This window comes from Zerene cesonia, unplaced genomic scaffold (assembly GCF_012273895.1).
Source record: "Zerene cesonia ecotype Mississippi unplaced genomic scaffold, Zerene_cesonia_1.1 Zces_u003, whole genome shotgun sequence".
NCBI lineage: Eukaryota > Metazoa > Arthropoda > Insecta > Lepidoptera > Pieridae > Zerene > Zerene cesonia.
This window is the reverse complement of record NW_024045133.1, coordinates 2515943-2536286: the sequence shown is the minus strand read 5'-3', so window position 1 is coordinate 2536286 and position 20344 is coordinate 2515943. Positions and strand designations below refer to the sequence as shown.

Here is a 20344-nt window from a genome sequence, read left to right as displayed (position 1 = left end):
TTCTCGTTGGTGCGCCGCCGTTTCACGTCGGACGTTTTGAATCTGTGAATATGTAAAAAACAAGTGTGTGTGTGTGTGGTTTTATGAAACCTTTTTTTCACATTATAGATATTTAACTTATCGTCAGCTAATGGAACTATAGACGCCGCCATATTGGCCGTGTGTGTGTGTGTGTGTGTGTGTGTGAATGTCGATTTGTTTGTATGTAAAACGAATTTAATAATATTTGGGCGGTTCTTCAATAGACAGATGGCCCAGGATAGACCAGCCTGGCGCATGAGAATGAGAGACCAGAGACCCGATTCCAGATAAAGGGATAAGGCAAAGGAAAATAAGAGTACTTTACTAGAGATAAATAGACGACGCTTATTGTATAATATATTTTAAGTCTGCATTTATTGTTATTAACAGTAGCAAGTTCTCAATAAATTTACTTATAACAGCCCACATCCCCTAATACTTACTTATCCACCGTGGCCGTAGCGGAATCTTCCGTCTTAACCTTCTCCTTATCAGCGTCCACCTCGCCCTCCAGCTGCTTAATCTTCTCCAAGTACTCCTTCACTTTCACTTTCTTCTTCACCTTCACCTTGCTCTTCACTTTACCCTTGACCTTGCGCACCTCGCTCAGCGTCCTATCGTCCTCGCTGACGAAGCCGCACTCCTCAAAAAAAATCTCGTTGCTCTCAACCTTCACTTCCACGGGCTCCTCGACCTTCTCCTGCTCGTTGCTCTCGAAAGCATCATCTTGCGCATCGAAGTCATCATCTTCGACCTTCCGGTCGAAATTGTCCGCTGTCCTCTCGGCGTTTGCTGCGTTCCTGCTGTTGCTCGCCGTTGAATTGTCGGCGTTTAAAAAATGGGTCGACAGGTTCGATTCGAGCCGGTGATTGCACCTGTCTATCGACTTTACGTGGCGCACAGTTATCTGCAATGAGGGTAAAACCATGACCAGCCACCAGCCATACTCAAAAGTGCGTTCCGCGCAGCCCTGGGACTCCGGAAAGCCTTTTTTATTAGGGCCTAGATAACTATTGCAGGACATTTTTGAATAAATAGAATTTTTTCTACACACATTTATTGTAAGGATCGAACATAATGTTAGCATTAAGGTTATGTACTACAGTCACCCAGCTCAAGACAGTGAAGAAAAACATCGTAAGAATTAATTTTTTTTTTTTACAAACCTGTTTTCTGGAAATTCAATCATTCATCGTATTACCTGTTATTATATTTAGAAATTAAAAACTTTTTAACGGATTTTAATATCTAAATGTATAATACTTGCGTAAAATCAAACACAAGAAAATACTATGTTATTATATTTTTAATAGTACATTTAAGGCTATTAAAATATACAGGTAATATGATGAATTCAACCAGCAGACAAAAACTATCTAAGAAAATCTTACTTAGCTATTCCAAATAGTTTGATTACATGTGACATCATCTAACCCGCATTTTCTCAGCAAATTGACGATGACGATGATGATGATGATGATGATGATGATGATGATGATGATGATGATGATGATGATGATGGTTATACTTACAAATTTATCAGAATTCAACATATCCAGCAACAAGCTGTGCGCCCTCAACGCCTTACGCCGCAAGCTATGCGCAGACACAAGGCGTTGCGTGCATTCCCAACACAGTTTCTGCGGCAGTTTGTCCGATGCAGATATCTGAAATGTGCATAATCTTTTTTTTATTGATTATTATTTTACAATTGCCGCCTAATAGAATAACTAATTATCATATCGTACATTTATGTATTGCCACTTATAAAATAATCCATATAGAAAAAGTTTCGGAACATTTTTTTACAAAACATTAGAATTTTATTTTATTTTTTATTAGACGCCTTAATAGATCATTAAATCCTACTTCATACTAATATTATAAATGCGAAAGTTTGTAAGGATGTGTGTGTTTGTGTGTGCTCATTCACGCAAAAGCTACTGAATCGATTGCAATGAAATTTGATACGTAGACAGCTGGAAAACTGGAATAACATATAGGCATCTTTAAATAACCATTTGAATGACGATATTAAGTTGTAATTATATCATTATTATTTTGGTAAAGACGGTTAAAAAAACAACCTCGTATCTATATATACAAAAGAAAGTGTGTGTTAGTTAGACTGACTCAAGAACGGATTAACCGATTTGACTGAAAATTTGTGCAGAGTTAGCTTAGAACCAGGAGACGGACATAGGATCTATTGTCCTAGTCCTTTTCTGTTGGTTAAAGAGTCTAGTCTAGTTAAAGAGTCATCAATCATTCAATCAATCAAGTAACAAACCAGTTGAATATGTCATTACGTCAGACAGTCAGACAGACAGACAGACGGACAGCGAAGTCTTAGTAACAGGTTTTCATGAAATGAAAGCGTAAAAGCAATTGTGAACTCCCAAAAAAAGGAAACATTATAATAAAATATCATACTAGCTGCACCCTGCGGTTTCACCCGCGTAAGTCCGTATCCCGTAGGAATATCGGGATAAAAAGTTGCCTTTATGTTATTCCAGTTGTCCAGCTGTCTATGTACCAAATTTCATTGCAATCGGTTCAGTAGTATTTGCGTGAAAGAGCAACAAACACACACACACATCATTTCAAACTTTCGCATTTATAATATTAATAAAGTATAAAGTATTAGTAGGAAGTAGAATTATTAAGTATGATAGGATTAACAGAAAGGTTTATATAAAAAAAACAATAACATAGTATAAAACGCGAAGAAAAACTTGTATCATTCAATTATTATTAAGTAATTTTTTCCATTGACGACTCAAGGCAATTCTATAATAAATAATCGACTCGGCCTAGCTGTTACGGCGAAATATGATTATATATTCTCAGCCATTAGCCGTAAAGGAAATCGATCAATGGAAAAAAATGCATAATACATCTTAAAACATCCGCCCCATACCCCACAAGGGGCCACGGGGCGTACGACGAATCAGAACAAATAGACAGGTCACCAACAATAATGCATTTGAAAGGGGCAGCGGCCGCTTATAATGTACTCTTTCACTCACACGCATAAAATAGTTTTCATCTCGCTCACTCACCTACACGAGTAGGGCAATTACCCGACTTTCGTATTGCCATTCTGGAGAATCGGGAGTTGCCATTTAATAAAAAAAAAGAAGAAGAAGAGTATACTGAGTCTGTGTATAACTGGGTAATTAACGTATCTATAGGGGGTTCAGCAGCAAAAATGCACAGGGACAGTGACAAAAAACTGTCAATTATACATTGAGTAGTGATTCAGTAGTAAGAATGTCACATAACCTTAAAGTACAATTTTCGTATACTCAGTATGCGTACAAGCGGGTGATTAGCTTGTGTAACGTAACGTAACGTAACGTTAAGTAAGTGGTAACGAGTGAGTTACAATTTACAAATGCACAGGGACGAAAAAAACTGTCAATGTAAATTAGCAGTGGGTTTTATTCACGTTTTCGACCGCCTCCTTGGCACAGTGGTTAACGCATGTGCGTAGAACCGAGGGGTCCTGCGTTCAATTCCCGGTGGGGACGCACAAAAAAAAAAATGTCTCGGTCCGGCAGGACACAGAAGGCTGATCACCTACTTGTCCGTAAAGAAAATCGATCAGTGAAACAGATGGACATCATCCGCCCCATATCCCAGTAGGGGACACGGTACTTCACTTTTTTATTCACGTTCTAGCTTCTATGTTATGTTTACAATTCAATACGACCCAGTAATTAGTGGGTGGTAGATCACTCACCGGTATCCCCGTCACCTCGTTGAATATTTGATGCAACTTATGACCATTGAGGTCATACATTTTCACGTCGATGTCTAAACACATGCGACACACCTGAAAACAAATGACATTAACTATGCAACTGATGTAATAACGTGTTGGGAGGGTGCGGTAAGGTGCTTGGTAAATATGGGTAATAGGTAAATATGGGTAATAGGTAAATATGGGTAATAGGTAAATATAGATAATAGGTAAATATAGGTAATAGGTAAATATAGGTAATAGGTAAATATAGGTAATAGGTAAATATAAGCCTAACGATATTGTTGTTTGATCGTTTTTCAAATCTATTTTTGAGGCGATAACGCCCCCTTGTGGCCGTTGAAGACCTAGGGGGGACATTAAAAGGTCTAGAAAGGTCGAGATAGGGGGTTGGTGAAGAGGGTGGGGTGGAGGGGGAGTCTCATTTTTAATTTCTTAAACTTATATATTCTTATGAAAAAAAAATTCTTTAATTGGTTCATATGTCCATTGAATATAGTACAACAGGTTCATTATTTCTTTAATAAAAATCCTTACATAAAGACAATCGAATTTCACAAATTCATATTGATGTTATGAAGTTTGTCATTTACAGTACCTTGTATCTTTAAACGAGCAATTCATATATATATAATTGGAATCTCGGAATCGGCCCCAACGATTTTCATGAAATTTAATGAATCTTTTTTAGAAAATGTCATATTCGTGTTTTCTCGACTTAAACTTACATTTTTAACAAATAGGAGGCGTTTGAGTAGTCCCAATTTATTATGACTCTTCCTGACATCTATTGGCGAATAATAATACTATTTTTTGGCGAATAATTAAAGATAAAACAAAAAAAAAACAACGAGCAAAGCTCGGTCATCCAGGTACTGGTCATAAACTATGAAGACTTTCATACTACAACCTATCTCTGTCGCTCCTACGATAAAATAATGCTTCTCATTCACTCGGGACAGATGTCTTTGCTACCGTGCGAACGGGACACATTATTTTTACGCAGGAGTGACTGAGACAGGTGATACTGAAATTCTGTCTAATTCGCAAACGTGGTTCAGTATATTTATTTGATTAGTAGCTGTAACCCGCGGCTTCAGTCGCGTAGCTAATCCAGACTATAATCAATCTGTGTACCAAATTTCATATAGGTGCGATAAATTGTTTTCGCGTATATATAAGAATAACAAACATCCATACATACAAACTTTGGCGTTTATAATATCCGACTAATTGTGAGTATGTGTATGTGTATGTTTGTTACTCTTTCACGCAAAAACTAATGAACCGATTGCAATGAAATTTGGTACGTAGATAGATGGACAACTGGAATAACACATAGGCAACTTTTTATACCGATATTCCTACGGGATACAGACTTACGCAGGTGAAACCGCGGGGCGCAGCTAGTATGCGAATAAGGCACTAATGATACAAAAGTACTGCACTATCCCCTACTTATTGTGGTAGTCGAGCATGCTTCGGCACGAATTGGGCCAGCTCGCACCGGGGAAGTACCACACCCCCACAGAAAACCGGCGTGAAATAGTGGCATGCCACTGTGTTTCGTACGGTGAGTGGGGGAGCCGGAGGCCCGTTTCCTTTTCCTCACCCGTCCTAGTCCATTCCTTCTTTCCAGTCGTTAATCCTTTCCTTTTCCCTTACCCCATAAAAGCGGGCAGCGCATTGACAAAGGTACTTACTACCTTTGCGAATGTTTATGGGCGCTGGTGATCGCTTACCATCAGGCGAACCACTAGCTCAGCTGCCCGCTATGACATATGAAAAAAAAAAAAAAAAAATACTAATATTATAAATGCAAAATTTACTGTCTGTCTCTTCTTCAAGCCTAAACCACTGACCGAATTGAATGAAATTTAATACAGAAATAGTTATTGTAGCCTGTAATCCTACAGGAACGGGGAGCTAAATGGTGAAAGCCTCAGACTGTCTATATCTTCCCTTTACTTTGCAGCGCATCTAATGTGAAAAACTAGTAATAGAATTTCTAATCAACACATACATACCCGTGTTAGTGCCGGATCATCCATTGTGAATTATACCTGAAATATTAAATAAAAACAATTAGAAATAAATAACCCATATAGGTTTTTAGTTCAGGAAGATTTAACACAAAATGTTATATTTTCTTGAGTTTCATTTTACACGAGTTTTATATATTTAGGAATCAAAGAGCGAGGGGGTCATGGGAAGACCAGTGTTTGAAATGTCGGGTTAAATGGTATACTGAATAAATCACATTTAAAATCTGTTACAAACGTTTTTAATTTCTAAATGTTTGAGATGCAGAAAGTTGTTTTATTTTAGAGTGGGCAACCGGTGGTTCATATGATGGTAAGCAATCACCACCAAATGGCTACTGCAAAATTGCTTCCTTTTTAGGGATAAGGAATGGGTTGATAATGGAATAAGAGAATGAACTGGGTAGAGTGAGACAATGGATATTAGCCCCTGGCTCCGTCTCTGAACAGAACACTGCATTCACATGCTGCTATTCCATGCTTATCTTCTGTGGGGATGTGTTACCTTCCCCAGTGTGAGCTGGACCACTTTGTACCAATATGTACCCAATTCTCACATACAAAAAGGAAATATTTTATATATGAAAAAATAATAATAATTAAGGCTAAGCTAACTTCAAGCACCATTGTTTTGTTAATTTAAATTTTTCAATACATATAGAGCTAAACCACTGCGCTGATTTTGAGAATACTTTTATGGAGAGAGTTAAAGGTAATATATTATATAATATATTTTTACCCTGGCAATATGTTGTCAAGTGCTGTTTTCAGAAGTATCAGACATAATAGCTAATTAAAATGAGAGAAACATGGGAAAACAGGAGGTTAGCAGGGATGTGCTTAATTATTTAATAATAGGCTTTTAAACATTTATTGTTGTTCATGGGAACCCAATGTTAAAACATACATAATACAATTGAGGCTAAAATTATAACGGTATACAAAAAAGGGTATTCCTAACAATTATTTTGAGATGAAATAATTCTAAGGACCATCAACTTTATAATGATATATTATTATTTAAAAATGGAGTTCTAATATAGACAATATTATACGCACACGAGACCTTTCTGTTGCAGCTCTTTCTTTAGACGGAGCTGTTGATGAGTTTGTAGCTTCCGTACGAAGTATTGATTCGTAAATAATTGATAGTAAAAATCGATAAATGCAACAGATGTAAATACGTTTGCAGTACTTTCGCGCTTCGCTTTTTATAGTAAAAACGTTAAATAACTCAAATTACGTCTATTCAAGTAAGGAATTCTTATATTTTAATATGTTTTTATATTTATATCTTCAGTAAAAAAAATCGATTCTTGCCTATGAAACATTTAATTTAACTTACAAATTTAATATTCCTTATCCCCTGATTGCTCTTTTTTGTGCAGCAACGCAGTTTCGAATATAACACCAGATTTAAACGATTTGTATGCAATCTTCACATAAAATAATATAATATACGTCGATTATTAGATGCACGCATAAATATAGAAAACTCGCATTAAGTTTCTCGTTACCGCTGTATAGTAGCGAAAATTTAACAAGTTATATTATTTTTATTGTAACAATTATTTACAAGATACATAATCAATAAAATAAATTCAATTATTTATTTGTTTTGAGCATTCTGACAACAATTTATGATTGACAAGTGCAAATCTGACGCAGTCGCCATTATGCATTTATTATTTATGGCTATGCCATTCATACACAAGTCATTTTACTTGCGCAAATGAAAATTAGTATATTGTTACTAAAATTTTAGTAGACTATGGTACAATTATAAAGCTAATCAAAAAGTATATATTTATTATAGATTTATTTCGAAAGGTTTTGAGTTGGAGATTGAAAAAAACGGTACTAATACAGTATGTTTTAAGTTGGTATTTTTCAGTAAAATTATTTCTATCGATTAATAAACATATAACTAATATAAGATGACTATTTTTTATTGCCACTTCCTGTTGATTATTGTTCTTTGATACATTAAATTGCTGTTCGTAGGTAACATATTTGATTAATGGTACCAATTTCTCATTATTGTCCTAGTTTAAGCATCTAAAATTTTAATCACATTATAGAGTAAGTCAATAGCTAATAATATAGGTTGGTAACTAGGCATTTTATAAAGCTTATGGAAGACTAATTAAATTAAAATAATAATAAATAATTTTACTCAAATAGCTAGAAAATTAAAGCATTCCTACCACAATATTTACTCTGTGTTAAAATGCTTTATATTTGACAACGACAGAGCAAAGAAAGAAAACACTTTTCAACCAATAGCATATATTTTAGGTAGTATTATACTACTCTTTGATATGTAACCTGTAGTGTTTGCACTATTTTCATTACAAATATTGTTATTTATATTTCGGAAATCGTCCTCTATTCTTTTGAACATATTACAGTTTGTTTTTTGTATAAAATTGCAGTAGTTAGTATAATTTACATGTCGGTTTATTTCGAAGTATTCAGTAGGTTCAAGAATGTAATAATAATTTGGTTGTGAAAAGCTAGCGGCTAGCGAGTTGTTTTTTCACATGTTTGAAAAAAATATAATGTTTTAATAAATAAAATGCGGTGTTACGTTCCGTCGTGCTATAATGACTCCAGAAATAAACTTTCCAAATCCCAAGGCATTACATTTCATGTGTAAGTATTAAATTATAATGATTGCAGCGATATACAATATACATTGCAAAACTTTATTTACCAACATCGCAAGACTAGTTTGTCGTACATAATTTGCAAATTCGACACTATTTAAACGTAACGAAATCACGAGTTTCGTATACTTTATTGATTTAAAATTTTATTGAAGAAATTATTTTATTTTCCATATTACTAAGGGAACATTAGCAAAAATAAATTTTAAAAAATATAGCGACTACACATACATTATATCAGCTAACGAAATGATTTTTATGTGTAAATCTTTTCCTTTTGCTTTGCATCTTGTTTGTATTATATTTTATACCAGTTGTGCCCTCCAGTCTCACCCACATTGTACATGATCTTATATTGCTTATAGCCTTCCTAAATAAATGGATTACTAACCTTGAAATAAGTTTTCAAAGTCCCTTATTTCCTGAGATTAGCTAGTTCAAACAAACAAACTGCAGCTTTATCACTATGATTACATTATAAATATTCAATAAAATCAGTTTGATGAGACTAAATGGCAAAGCAGTAGCCAGATTTTGGAAACATTTTATGTTTGATGAGTATATTATTTGAAATTTAATTTATTATTTTAATTACATTAATCTTTTTTACTCATAACCAATCCACTGCATTTAATATAGACAGGTATCAATATAAATATTTTTTTTATCTCATGAATTAATTTTTAAACAATATAAAATACATTTGCTAAAAGCATTGTTTTTCTAAAATTCCAGGTTTCCAACAGAACCCAAGCTACGAGCCGCCTGGATGAAAGCTTTACACATTGAAAACGGTTCACCGAAAGATCGTAAATTGGTGTGCTCAGAGCATTTTAAGATCGAGGATATATATGTTACCGCAAATGGGTTACGGAGGTTGAGGAGTGGAGCTGTACCAATTAATGTAAGTGATAAGTGAGCTAAACAACCCTATTTATTATTTTATTATTTATTATTTAATATATAATTAGCCAACACTGCGGGCCGTCAAGCCCTTTAGAAGACAGGGTGTACTCTAATGGGAGCGGCACCCTTCCCGCCATACGTGCCTACAACACATCCGCTCATAGTCATACGACTGATTGCAGATTATTAAATTAAAAAAAAAAAAAAAAAAATTATTTAACTCTTCAACATTGATTGTACATAGAAGGAAATTTAGAGATAATAATAATAATAATGAGTAAAATAAAGCGTACAATTTGTTTGGCGGCCTTATCACTTAGAAGTGATCTCTTCCGTACCTAACCCTACTGTAGAACCATTCTATATATCATTAATAATATTATAAACACAAATGTTTGTTAGTATGGATGGATGAATGTATGATTGTTACACTTTATCGTGAAAATAGCTTATCATATCTGTATGGAATTCGGTACAGAGATAGATTATAGTCTGGATTAGCACAAATTACTTTTATCCGGGTTCCATGCGAGTCACGCTGTGAACTGCAACTAGCATTATTAAATATGGGAAGTATGTAAGAACATATGGATATATATTTGTTACTCTATCACACAAAAACCACTGAACAAATTTTCATGATACATTGGAGTGATGTAGCTTAGCTATACTGTGTACATATACTATCCTGTCCTACTTATACTATAAACAAAATTTGTAAGAAAATTGTATAAATTGTATTGTTAAAAAAAACCAAAAAAGCTCAACTAAATAGTCTCACTTGCTCATATATATAATATACATAAGGTATTTATTAGTTCTTAACAATCTTAATCAGAATAATAAGATAAACTCATGAAAATTATGACTTATCTTGTCATAAAGTTCGACCGCCTCCTTGGTACAGTGGTTAACGCGTGAGCGTAGAACCGAGGGGTCCTGGGTTCAATTCCCGGTGGGGACGCAAAAAAAAAAAAAATGTCTCGGTCTGGCAGGACACAGAAGGCTGATCACCTACTTGTCCCAAAAGAAAATCGATCAGTGAAACGGATGTACATCATCTGCCCCATACCCCAGTAGGGGACACGGGACTTCACTTTTTTTGTCATAAAGTTTACCTTAAATAGTATAAAATTATATTACGGATTTTAATGGGGGTTTTTTTAATAGATAGATTGAATGAAGGGGAAGCTTTATATACAACATATATGAAACAACTTCAAATTTAATTGTATAGTGAGTCAATTTAACTCTTGTAGTCCTCTTACAAGATTGAAGTACAGGTTTTTTGGTCTTATAATTCGATTGAGCCAGCTGCACGCACGAAAAAACATGACTCGTGCGGAGTTGCCTCGCTCTGAGGCGTTCCATGTAAGGCTTGAAGTGCGAGCGAGAGCGCGGAACGAGCGACAGAGAGGCACAATTGGTTGTCACGTTCAACTATCAACTATCGTCAGAGAACGGACTTCACAGACAACCGAAATTTTTTTTCTTTCTTACGACGTGTATTTTCTTTTTTGCAGACCTACGACCATGAGATTATCGAAGATATAAAACTGATGGTAAGTAGGGGGAATGATTTGTGTTGTTCAATTTATTCAAACTCTAAACTTAAACATACATTATGTTTCTTCTAGAAGCACTTGAATCGTCATAACACAGCTTAACCATAAACGGTTCTGGATTGGTTCAGAAAGCAGTTTCTACAGAGTATAGAAAGTCTGCAGTTATTTAGACTTCTACAATTTAGTGACTATATGTTTTTTATTACTTTATTATGTAATACATTTTACAAAGTGGCAACTTATGGGTATTTCATGGTAGTTTTTTTTAGATTTCAGAGGGTTCACAGGAAAGCCCTTGCTGAGACTTCGTAAAAAGCAAGGTTAAGCAATGTTTAGCACGGTCATAAATTGGATGGGCGACGAATAATCTTTTTTGCACATTTGTTTTTTATCACAGAGTAAATTCTTTATACTGAAGCCTCAATTTTGTAAGTCCGACTCGCACTTGGCCGCGTTTTTTCTTTTAATATTGAATCCCTTTTCTCGCAGGTGTGCAGAGTGTGCCTTGGTATGGATTTGCAGTTGCTACCGATAGCAAGGTACAGCTTGGATGAGGCGTATGACAGCATAATGGGATGTGATGTGAGTACTTGTTTTTTTTTTTCTTATATTACTGTAGCGATACGTATCTGAATCGCGCAAGCGAATTTTCTCGCTACAGAGCATATATACAACTTTAACTTTTAGTTTTAAAGCATTGAAATGCTTTATAAATGAGAATATAAGAAAGAATATAAAAAAATATATGCCATCGATACAATATTGTAATCATTGAAATTACGTTTCGTATTGGTTGTGATGGTTCTTAATCATCTCAATAGATGGCGCGGGGTGCCCCTTAGGCACATGAAACCGAAAGAGTAGAAGAGATTCGATTACTAAGGCCTCGTGAGCAATTTTTTCTATTCTTTCAAAATTTCTCATAAATACAAATTTTCAACATCATTCCATCGGGGCTTAACAGGCCGGCCAGTCGTGCAAACTGGTCGAGGTTCCTCCCTGTTTCAATGGAGGACATCCACCTTCCTTCCTATTATTACCAAACTCGGTTAAATTTTTTTTAGTATAGCAACCATTGTCGCATTGGGTTGTAACCTGTAATGGCATGTGATTTGGATAAATAAATAAATAAATAATTTTTCTTTTTATGTCTAAGTACTCGAGTACATAAAAATGTTATATTGTCCCATAATTTGTTTTGTACCTATGTTATTTAAAATATATTGTATGTTCCACTGTATATCTTTATTCGCACCAATTATCATTTAAGAATAAATATTAATAATATCAAAGCTAAACTTGAATTGCATTATCTGAATAACCATACAGGTGTATTTGATCTAGTCGTGTTAACGCGATGCGGGTATTTAACAATCTACTATATAAAAATAAGTCGGGTTTTCCTTCCTGACGCTATAACTCCAGAACGCACGAACCGATTTCCACGGTTTTGCATTCGTTGGAGAGGTCTCGGGCGTCGTGAGGTTTATAGCGAAGAAAATTCCGGAAAAATTTCAACAGAAAAGCGGGAAAAACGAAGCCATCTGGTGGCGAAACGGAGTTCGCCGAGTTTGCTAGTAATAAAATAAAATGGTTTATTTCATTTCGAACTATACAAAATATAGAATAGTAGGGACCTCCTAGTAAGTTTAAGAAAAAAAATCTGTGTCAGGAGGACCCGTTGGTCCTTAACTTAAGTATTATAACTAGGTATATGAAAATTTAATAAAACCGATTATAACTAGGTATTAATAGTAAATTGTGAAGTGTACGAATGTGTGTGTATGTGTGTGTAAATGTGTGTGTGTGTGAGAGAATAATTTCATCATTGCTTGCTTGCACTTGCAGCTCACAAATATAATTTTTTGTTTGATAATGCTATAGCATTTGCTTGTCAACAGATAATCAAACTGTAATTGTGTTGCTTGTCGAGATTGACATAAATAAATCGTTTTAATGATACTATGATGATGATGTACTCTGTAACCTAAGCAAATACGCCTAAACCTGCTACCGTGATGTACTTAGCTATAAGGTTAGGTTAAGTGTTTGATTTAATAAATAATTTGAATTTGAATTTGATATATGTCGTGGTAAACTTGTTCGCATGCCGGACAAATCTTTGTGGTTTTCGGTATGGTTTATTTAATGTAGAATATGTATTTTCTTTTAAAGTAAATACTAAAAAAAAAAACGGGTGTAAATTGTTACTAAACTGTTCCCAAAGTTTTCCAGTTTATTTGCTACGGTCGGACGTACAAACAGAATTCTCTTTATCATTTGCAGTTTCTCGTAAACAATCTACCTCAGTACATATGTAAGGAGTGCGCGTTTCGTTTGAAGAACTGTTGGAGTTTCAAAAACAAGTGCCTGCGCGCTAGGAACATTCTGGATGACTTATTTAGGAATAACCATAATGTGAGTACATTTCTTTTATAGCCTAGCTATCTTTTTTTTTTTAACGAGGAGGAAATCGTCAAAAGATACTCTAGCTTTGGGGGGAAAAGTACAGCATGTGGAATAAACCCACCCACTAAAACCTCCCCGGTGGCCAAACTCAAAGCATAATAGCAGGGATCCTGGGATCTTCAATGGAACGCACGAGGATCAAATAATTAGCTAACTAGCTTATCAGGACAAGAAGACATCAGTAGGTTCTTCAATATTGGTTCTCTTTTCAATATTTTTTAGATTCTTTCTGAAATTAAGGCGTTTGGGGGTAGTTTTCTGGTGTTTTTTTTTTTAATAGCGGGCAATTGAGCTGGTGGTTCGCCTGATGGTAAGCGATCACCACCGCCCTTGAACATTTTCAGAGGGGGCCGCTGCAAATGTATTGCTCGCTTTGAAAATGCAAGGGATAAGGAAAAGGATTTACGAAGGAAATGAATGATTTTATCAGATAGCGTTCTATTTCGACATTCGACACGCTAATTTAAATCAGGAACTATTTCTTTTCTTACTTCTTTTATTTGTTCTATAATGAAGTGGACTTAGTCCCACTGCTGGGCTGGCAGTAAACACTGCGAAATAGGTGATCATCAGCATTTGTACCTATTTTTTTTTTTTCATTAGGATTGATGTCTTGTCTTAAAATATTGCCATGTCTCAAAGAACTATACTTTTTTCATTCCAGGTAACGTTAGAATGTGTAAAAACTATAGATCGACAGGCAAACCAGTTGGCGTCGAATTTATCCACAAAAACTCTAGATCCAGATAGCGTTATATGTTTAGAATACTCGGAAAGTGAAAATGCACTAAAAGCTGAAGTCAGTTCGAACGGCGAATTAAATATATTCGAAAACCAAGAAGATTTTAATGAGCCAATCGATGTTAATGATGCGAATAACGAATTGGTTAATGATGAAAATGCTATCATAAACGATGCGTATTCGTCAGATGACAGTCTGCCACTGGAGCTGCAGAGGAGGAAGCGGAAGAAGGACAAGGCGAAGTCGGTGAAGAAAGTGAGGAAGAGAGAGGAGCCGAAGATAGATAGGCGCAGGAAGCCGTTTCTGAACAACGATCTGAGCGAAACACTGTTTACCATAACGGATCTGACGGTGGAGGAGCAAGTGGCCGAGATTCAGAAGAGGCAAGAGTCGGCGAACTATAAGAATGCGGTCTATAAATGTACGGCGTGTTTCAAGGGGTTTCTGGACGAAGACGCCTACAATTGCCACGTCCTGAGGCATACTAATGTAAGTCCGTCTGAGTCTGAGTCTGTTTTTGTTTTTAGCTATTGTATTGTTGTATACTACCCTTGCGTGAGTTTTTGTTTTAATGGCATTACTAGCTGCGCCCCGCGGTTTCACCCGCGTCAGTACGTATCCCGTAGGAATATCGGGATAAAAAGTTGCCTATATGTTATTCCAATTGTCCAGCTGTCTACGTACCAAATATCATTGCAATCAGTTCAGCAGTTTTTGAAGTTGATTTTAGTTCACTATTAGAAAGCTGCAACTTCGCTGAGTGGCATAGGTACACATGTAGATATGTACCATGGGCGATGCCGGGGCGAACAGCTAGTATTCAATACAATGACCAATCCTATACTACTAATATTATAAATGCGAAAGTTTGTAAGTACGTGTGTGTGTTTATTGCCCTTTCACGCAAAAACTACTCAACCGATTGCAATGAAATTTGGTACGTAGACAGCTGGACAACTGGAATAACATATAGGCAACTCTGTATCCCGATATTCCTACGGAATACGGACTTGCGCGCGTGAAACCGCGAGGCGCAACTGGTTTACAATGTCAATGTGATTAATTAAAATAAAAATTTCCACAGCAATGCGGCGACCACCAGTGCAGTATATGTAAAACATATTTCAAACACCCGCACGCTCTGCGCAAACACATAACGGCTCATCATACGCAGCGGTACAGTTGCAACCGGTGTCCGTACGTCACTACGCATAGGTGATTATAACACAATATATATAATAAAAAAAACCATTCGGTCATTCATTCACTCAGTCAGACGCTAAATCAACTCGTTTCTTCGCTTACTCGTTCATTTGTTTCATTTACTCGTTCCATTCGTTCAGTTGCAACCGGTGTCCGCATGTCACTACGCAAAGGTAATAATTATTAATTCATTCGGCCATTCTTTCACTCAGACGTTTGTTGGTGGACGTGGTTCATACATTCATTCATTCACGCATAAATACATGGCAATACGCAATCACCGTCCGTATGTCACCCCTCATTAAGTTTGTTTATTCATTCGTTCGTTCGTTCATTCACACTTAATTCATTCGTTCATTCATTCATTTACACACTCAATGTATTCGTTCGTTCATTTAGTAACACTCTCATGCATAGGTAACATTTCCCAAAAACTTTGAGCTATATTTAAAACGTATCTATTTCTCATGATAATATTTTGTTTCACGAAATATGTATGAAAATTGATTAGATTAAAGTTCTTTTAAAGGTTTTAATAATTACAGAAAAAAAATTATTATATTTATTTATATATTACATTTTCATTCTCACTCACTCACTCACTCACAGTCCTCCGAAACTTCATTAAAATAAAAATCCTTTTTATTTTTAACATTACAGGCAAACAGCTAGGCTGCACGAGAGGTGGCATAAAGGAACGAAATACAAATGTCCGCATTGTCAAGACGAATTTGTGTGAGTACCCGCACTTGTTAAATTATATTAATCCTATCCTACTAATAAACTACTTTTTCTTAATTCATCCTACTATCCTACCCTAATTCCTACTAATATTATAATCCTACTTATAAATATTGTAAATGCGAAAGTTTGTAAGGATGTGTGTGTGTTTGTTGCTCTTTCACGCAAAAACTTTTGAACCGATTGCAATAAAATTTGGTACATAGACAGTTGCACAACTGGAATAACATATAGGCAACTTATTATCCCGATATTCTTACGGGATACAGACTTACGGGGGTGAAACCGCGGGGCGCAACTAGTATTAATATAAGTCAATTAAATGCGATTACACATACATTTTTAATTAGGCTTGTAAGTTTTAAGTCACAGTGAGCAATTGAGCTGGTGGTTCGCCTGATGGTAAGCGATCACCACCGCCCGTGGTCATTTCATTCGCAAAGGCCCAGACCTCTGCGAATGCGCTGCCCGCTTTAAAGGGGTACGGGATAAGGATAGGATTGATTGACTAGAAGAAAGGAATGGACTGGGAAGGGTGAGGAGAAGGATATAGGCCACCGGCTCCCCCCCGTAGCATCCTATTATTTCACGCCGGTCGTCTGTGAGATTGTGGTACTACCCCGCTGCGAGCTGGCACAATTCGTGCCGAAGCGTGCTCGACTTGCACATAAAAGGAAACATGTGCATATATTTTCTTGTGTTTGATTGTACGCGACTATTTAGAAATTTTAAACTTTTTGACGGATTTTAAACGCGATTTATTCATAATATTATTAACCCGAAGTTTCGAACACTTTACAGCGAGCGTGGTCACGGGTAAGACAATAATAATATAATGAATAAATAAATCGCGTTTAAAATCCGTTAAAAAGTGTTTCGATTTCTAAAATGTGCATATCGTTTCAGCAAGTTCACAACGTACATGGGCCACATACGGATAAAGCATCCGTCGGATTTCGTGTGCGCACTCTGCGGGTACTCGTTCGTGAGCGAGAAAGGTATCGAATTGCACAAGAAGTTGAAGCATCGCCTGGAGGATGGTAAGGTGAGATCACTTCCTACCTAATCCCACTTTCTTGACCGCCTCCTTGGTACAGTGGTTAACGCGTGAGCGTAGAACCGAGAGGTCCTGGGTTCGATTCCCAAAAATGTCTCGGTCTGGCAGGACACAGAAGGCGGATCACCTACTTGTCCATAAAGAAAATCGATAAGTCCGTATCCCGTAGGAATATCGGTATAAAAAGTGCCTATGTGTTATTTCAGTTGTCCAGCTATCTACGAAGCAAAATAGTATTATTATTCACCAATAGATGTCAGGAAAAAAAAACACGAATATGACATTTTCGAAAAAAAGATTCCTAGCTAAATCGATTTATCGCCCCTGAAACCCCCTATATACTAAATTTCATGAAAATCGTTGGAGCCGATTCCGAGATTCCAATTATATATATATATTATTTATAAAACCATTTCAATGCTATAAAGACTAAAAATTAAATTACATATATTTTATCATATTTTTCCTCAGATACCGGACGACGGGCCGCTGTGCGAGCTATGCAATGTCCGTTTCCTGGATCAGGCCGCGCACAAGAGGCACTTGAGCATGTCCGCGCGGCATCGCGACGAGTGAGTGTGACGGAAGAAACGTATGAATAAGTCAAAAGAAGACAAAAAAAAAACGACTATTTCGAGTCGAAGATGTCCATAGTTTGTCAGAAATCCTACTCCTGCTTTCTACTATTCTGCTATCCTTTTTTTTTAACGAGGAGGAAATCTTCAAAGGATACTCTAGCTTTGGGGGAAGAGCATGTGGGATTTCTACCCACTAAAACCTTCCCGGTGGTCAAACTCAAAGCATAATAGCAGGGATCCTGTGGTATCCTGTATCCACGTGTGTGTGTGTGTGTGTGTGTGTGTGTGTATGTCTGTGTGTGGGTGTGGGTGTGTGTTTTACTTATTTACTTCATCGCATATTTTATGTTCGGTCACACAGCAACACAAAAGAAGACAGACGCAGAAAAGGCCGGCGAACGCGTGACGCAAATGATAAGAAAGACGACGGTAGCGATGCGGACGAAAAGAAGAAATCCTATCCGAGCCAGCTCAGGAAGGCCGAGGGTCCTATACCGTGTGAACAGGTATAAATGTAATTTTTTATAAGTTTTTGTATGTAACTAGCTTTAACTCGCGCCTTCGCACGCGTTAAATTCGAAGTATTTTAATAGATGTTATTATGCATATAAACCTTCTTCTTGAATGACTCTATCTATTAAAAAAATCCCCATCAAAATCCGTTGCGTAGTTTGAAAGATTTAAGCATACATAGGGACATAGGGACTGAGAAATCGACTTTGTTTTATACTATGTAGTGATTATTGTGAAAGTACTAGCTGCGCCCCGCGGTTTCACCCGCATTTTGCCTATGGGTTATTCCAGTTGTCCAGCTGTCTACGTACCAAATTACATTGTAATCGGTGCAGTAGTTTTGCGTGAAAGAGCAACAAACACACACACATCCTTATAAGCTTTCGCATTTATTATATTAGTTACTAGTAGGATTTGCATTGTCTTTACAGGGTAGGCATATTCAATATTTTTTTTATCCCGGTCCTATCTTGAACAATGCGATAAATGATTAATATTATTGTGAAAGCTGTATTGTATTGATATTTAAATTATTATTTTATCATACCATTAAATCGCTCATCTATACTGTAATATTATAAAGCTGAAGAGTTTGTTTATTTGAACGCACTAATCTCAGGAACTACTGGTCCAATTTGATAAACGCTTTCAGTGTTAGATAGCCCATTTATTGAGGAAGACTATAAGCTTTATATGTACCACTGAACGCACTACTCTCAGGAACTACTGGTCCGATTTGAAAAATTCTTTCAGTGTTAAATAGTCCATATGTATGTACCACGGGCGAAGCCGGGGAGGATCGCTAGTTCACTCAGTCATTCGTTCATTTAACCATTCATTCATTCAATTAGTCATTCATTAGTTCATTCTTTTTTATAAAAAATACTTTTTAGTGTGGCGATCTATTCGTCCAAACATTAATTAATTGTTTATATTTTTTTTCTCTTCCACAGTGTGGCTTACAACTGGAAGATTCTAGAGCGTATCACAGTCACTTCCGGCGGATGCACCCGGACAAGAATCGAACCAACTACCCGTCTATGAAGTCGCCGTGTATGTGCGAAGTTTGCGGACGCATGTTCCAGGTATTGCATCATACATATTAATCCTTACTAATACCTAAGTTTGTTTGTTTGTTCGCCCTTCTTTCACGTTGCTCCGGAACGATTTTATGGTATGATTTTTCTGTCCGAAGATAGTTGGGAGGCTAGGGAGTGAAATAGGCTACTTTCATCACAGTGAAACATCTTATTACCCTGAGAATTTCTTGAACACGCGAACGAAGCTGCGGGTAACAACTAGTTTTGGGCACTTCATAGTAGAAAACAAGGTCATTTGCCGCTGTATGTCTGTCTATCCTTGTGTATGCTTAAATCTCTAAAATCATAGATTTTGATGCGGTGTCTTTTAATGGATGTAGTGGTTCTCGAGGAAGGTTTTGGTAAGTTCTGGACAAAGTGGGCGAAGTCGCGGGCGGAAAGCTAGGTGTTTTCTATTTAAATAGTTCTTTCATCATCGCCCATGAATATTTGGGCACAAGGGCCTGGGTACAGGATGCAAAGGATTGATGAAGGCAATTAAGGAATGAACTAGGAAGGGTGAGGAAAGGGATACGGCGCACCGGCTCACCCACTCACCATACGGAACATTGTAACACTGTAGCTATTATTTCATGCTGATCTTCTGTGGGAGGGTGGTACCTTCCCCAGTTCGAGTACCCAAGTCGTGCCTAAGCTCGACTCTCACACTTAAAACATATAACAATCTTCGTATACAAATATCTCTTGTTCAGTTTTATTAGTTCAAACGGAATGTAAATAGGCATTTATCGGTTAAGCGTGCTCTTTCCTTATCGCTGTCTAAGCGATTAAGTCAAGTGCTTGCTCAATCCTGAAATAGCAATAAAACTTTGACTAATTTGCCACTGACGATTGTCACTTTGGTTGATATGCCTCTGTCGTTTCATGCTTCGACTGATATACCCCTATCATATCTCACTCTGACTGATATGCCTCTATCGTTTCATGCTTCGACTGATATACCCCTATCATATGTCACTCTGACTGATATGC

At 36.6% G+C, this 20344-nt stretch overlaps 2 protein-coding genes across 2 annotated transcripts in view; one reads left to right on the top strand and one right to left on the bottom strand.

The window, feature by feature from the left end:
* The window catches only part of LOC119838468 (zinc finger protein 28-like), a 17686-nt gene extending 10204 nt beyond the window's left edge, over positions 1–7482 (bottom strand). The window contains exons 1-6 of the mRNA XM_038364414.1: positions 7175–7482; positions 5815–5850; positions 3767–3859; positions 1554–1688; positions 465–928; positions 3–42 (exon numbers count right to left, since the gene is read on the bottom strand). Of these exons, the coding sequence (XP_038220342.1) occupies positions 3–42; positions 465–928; positions 1554–1688; positions 3767–3859; positions 5815–5838 (756 nt within the window). The 5' untranslated portion in view covers positions 5839–5850; positions 7175–7482. The remainder of the gene's footprint in view (positions 1–2; positions 43–464; positions 929–1553; positions 1689–3766; positions 3860–5814; positions 5851–7174) is intronic.
* A 656-nt stretch (positions 7483–8138) lies between these two features.
* LOC119838493 (zinc finger protein 658-like) overlaps positions 8139–20344 on the top strand; it is a 16276-nt gene continuing 4070 nt past the window's right edge. Inside the window, exons 1-12 of the mRNA XM_038364445.1 lie at positions 8139–8484; positions 9234–9402; positions 10928–10966; positions 11459–11551; positions 13256–13387; positions 14103–14669; positions 15265–15395; positions 16044–16118; positions 17031–17169; positions 17653–17753; positions 18121–18265; positions 19226–19357. Of these exons, the coding sequence (XP_038220373.1) occupies positions 8408–8484; positions 9234–9402; positions 10928–10966; positions 11459–11551; positions 13256–13387; positions 14103–14669; positions 15265–15395; positions 16044–16118; positions 17031–17169; positions 17653–17753; positions 18121–18265; positions 19226–19357 (1800 nt within the window). The 5' untranslated portion in view covers positions 8139–8407. The remainder of the gene's footprint in view (positions 8485–9233; positions 9403–10927; positions 10967–11458; positions 11552–13255; positions 13388–14102; positions 14670–15264; positions 15396–16043; positions 16119–17030; positions 17170–17652; positions 17754–18120; positions 18266–19225; positions 19358–20344) is intronic.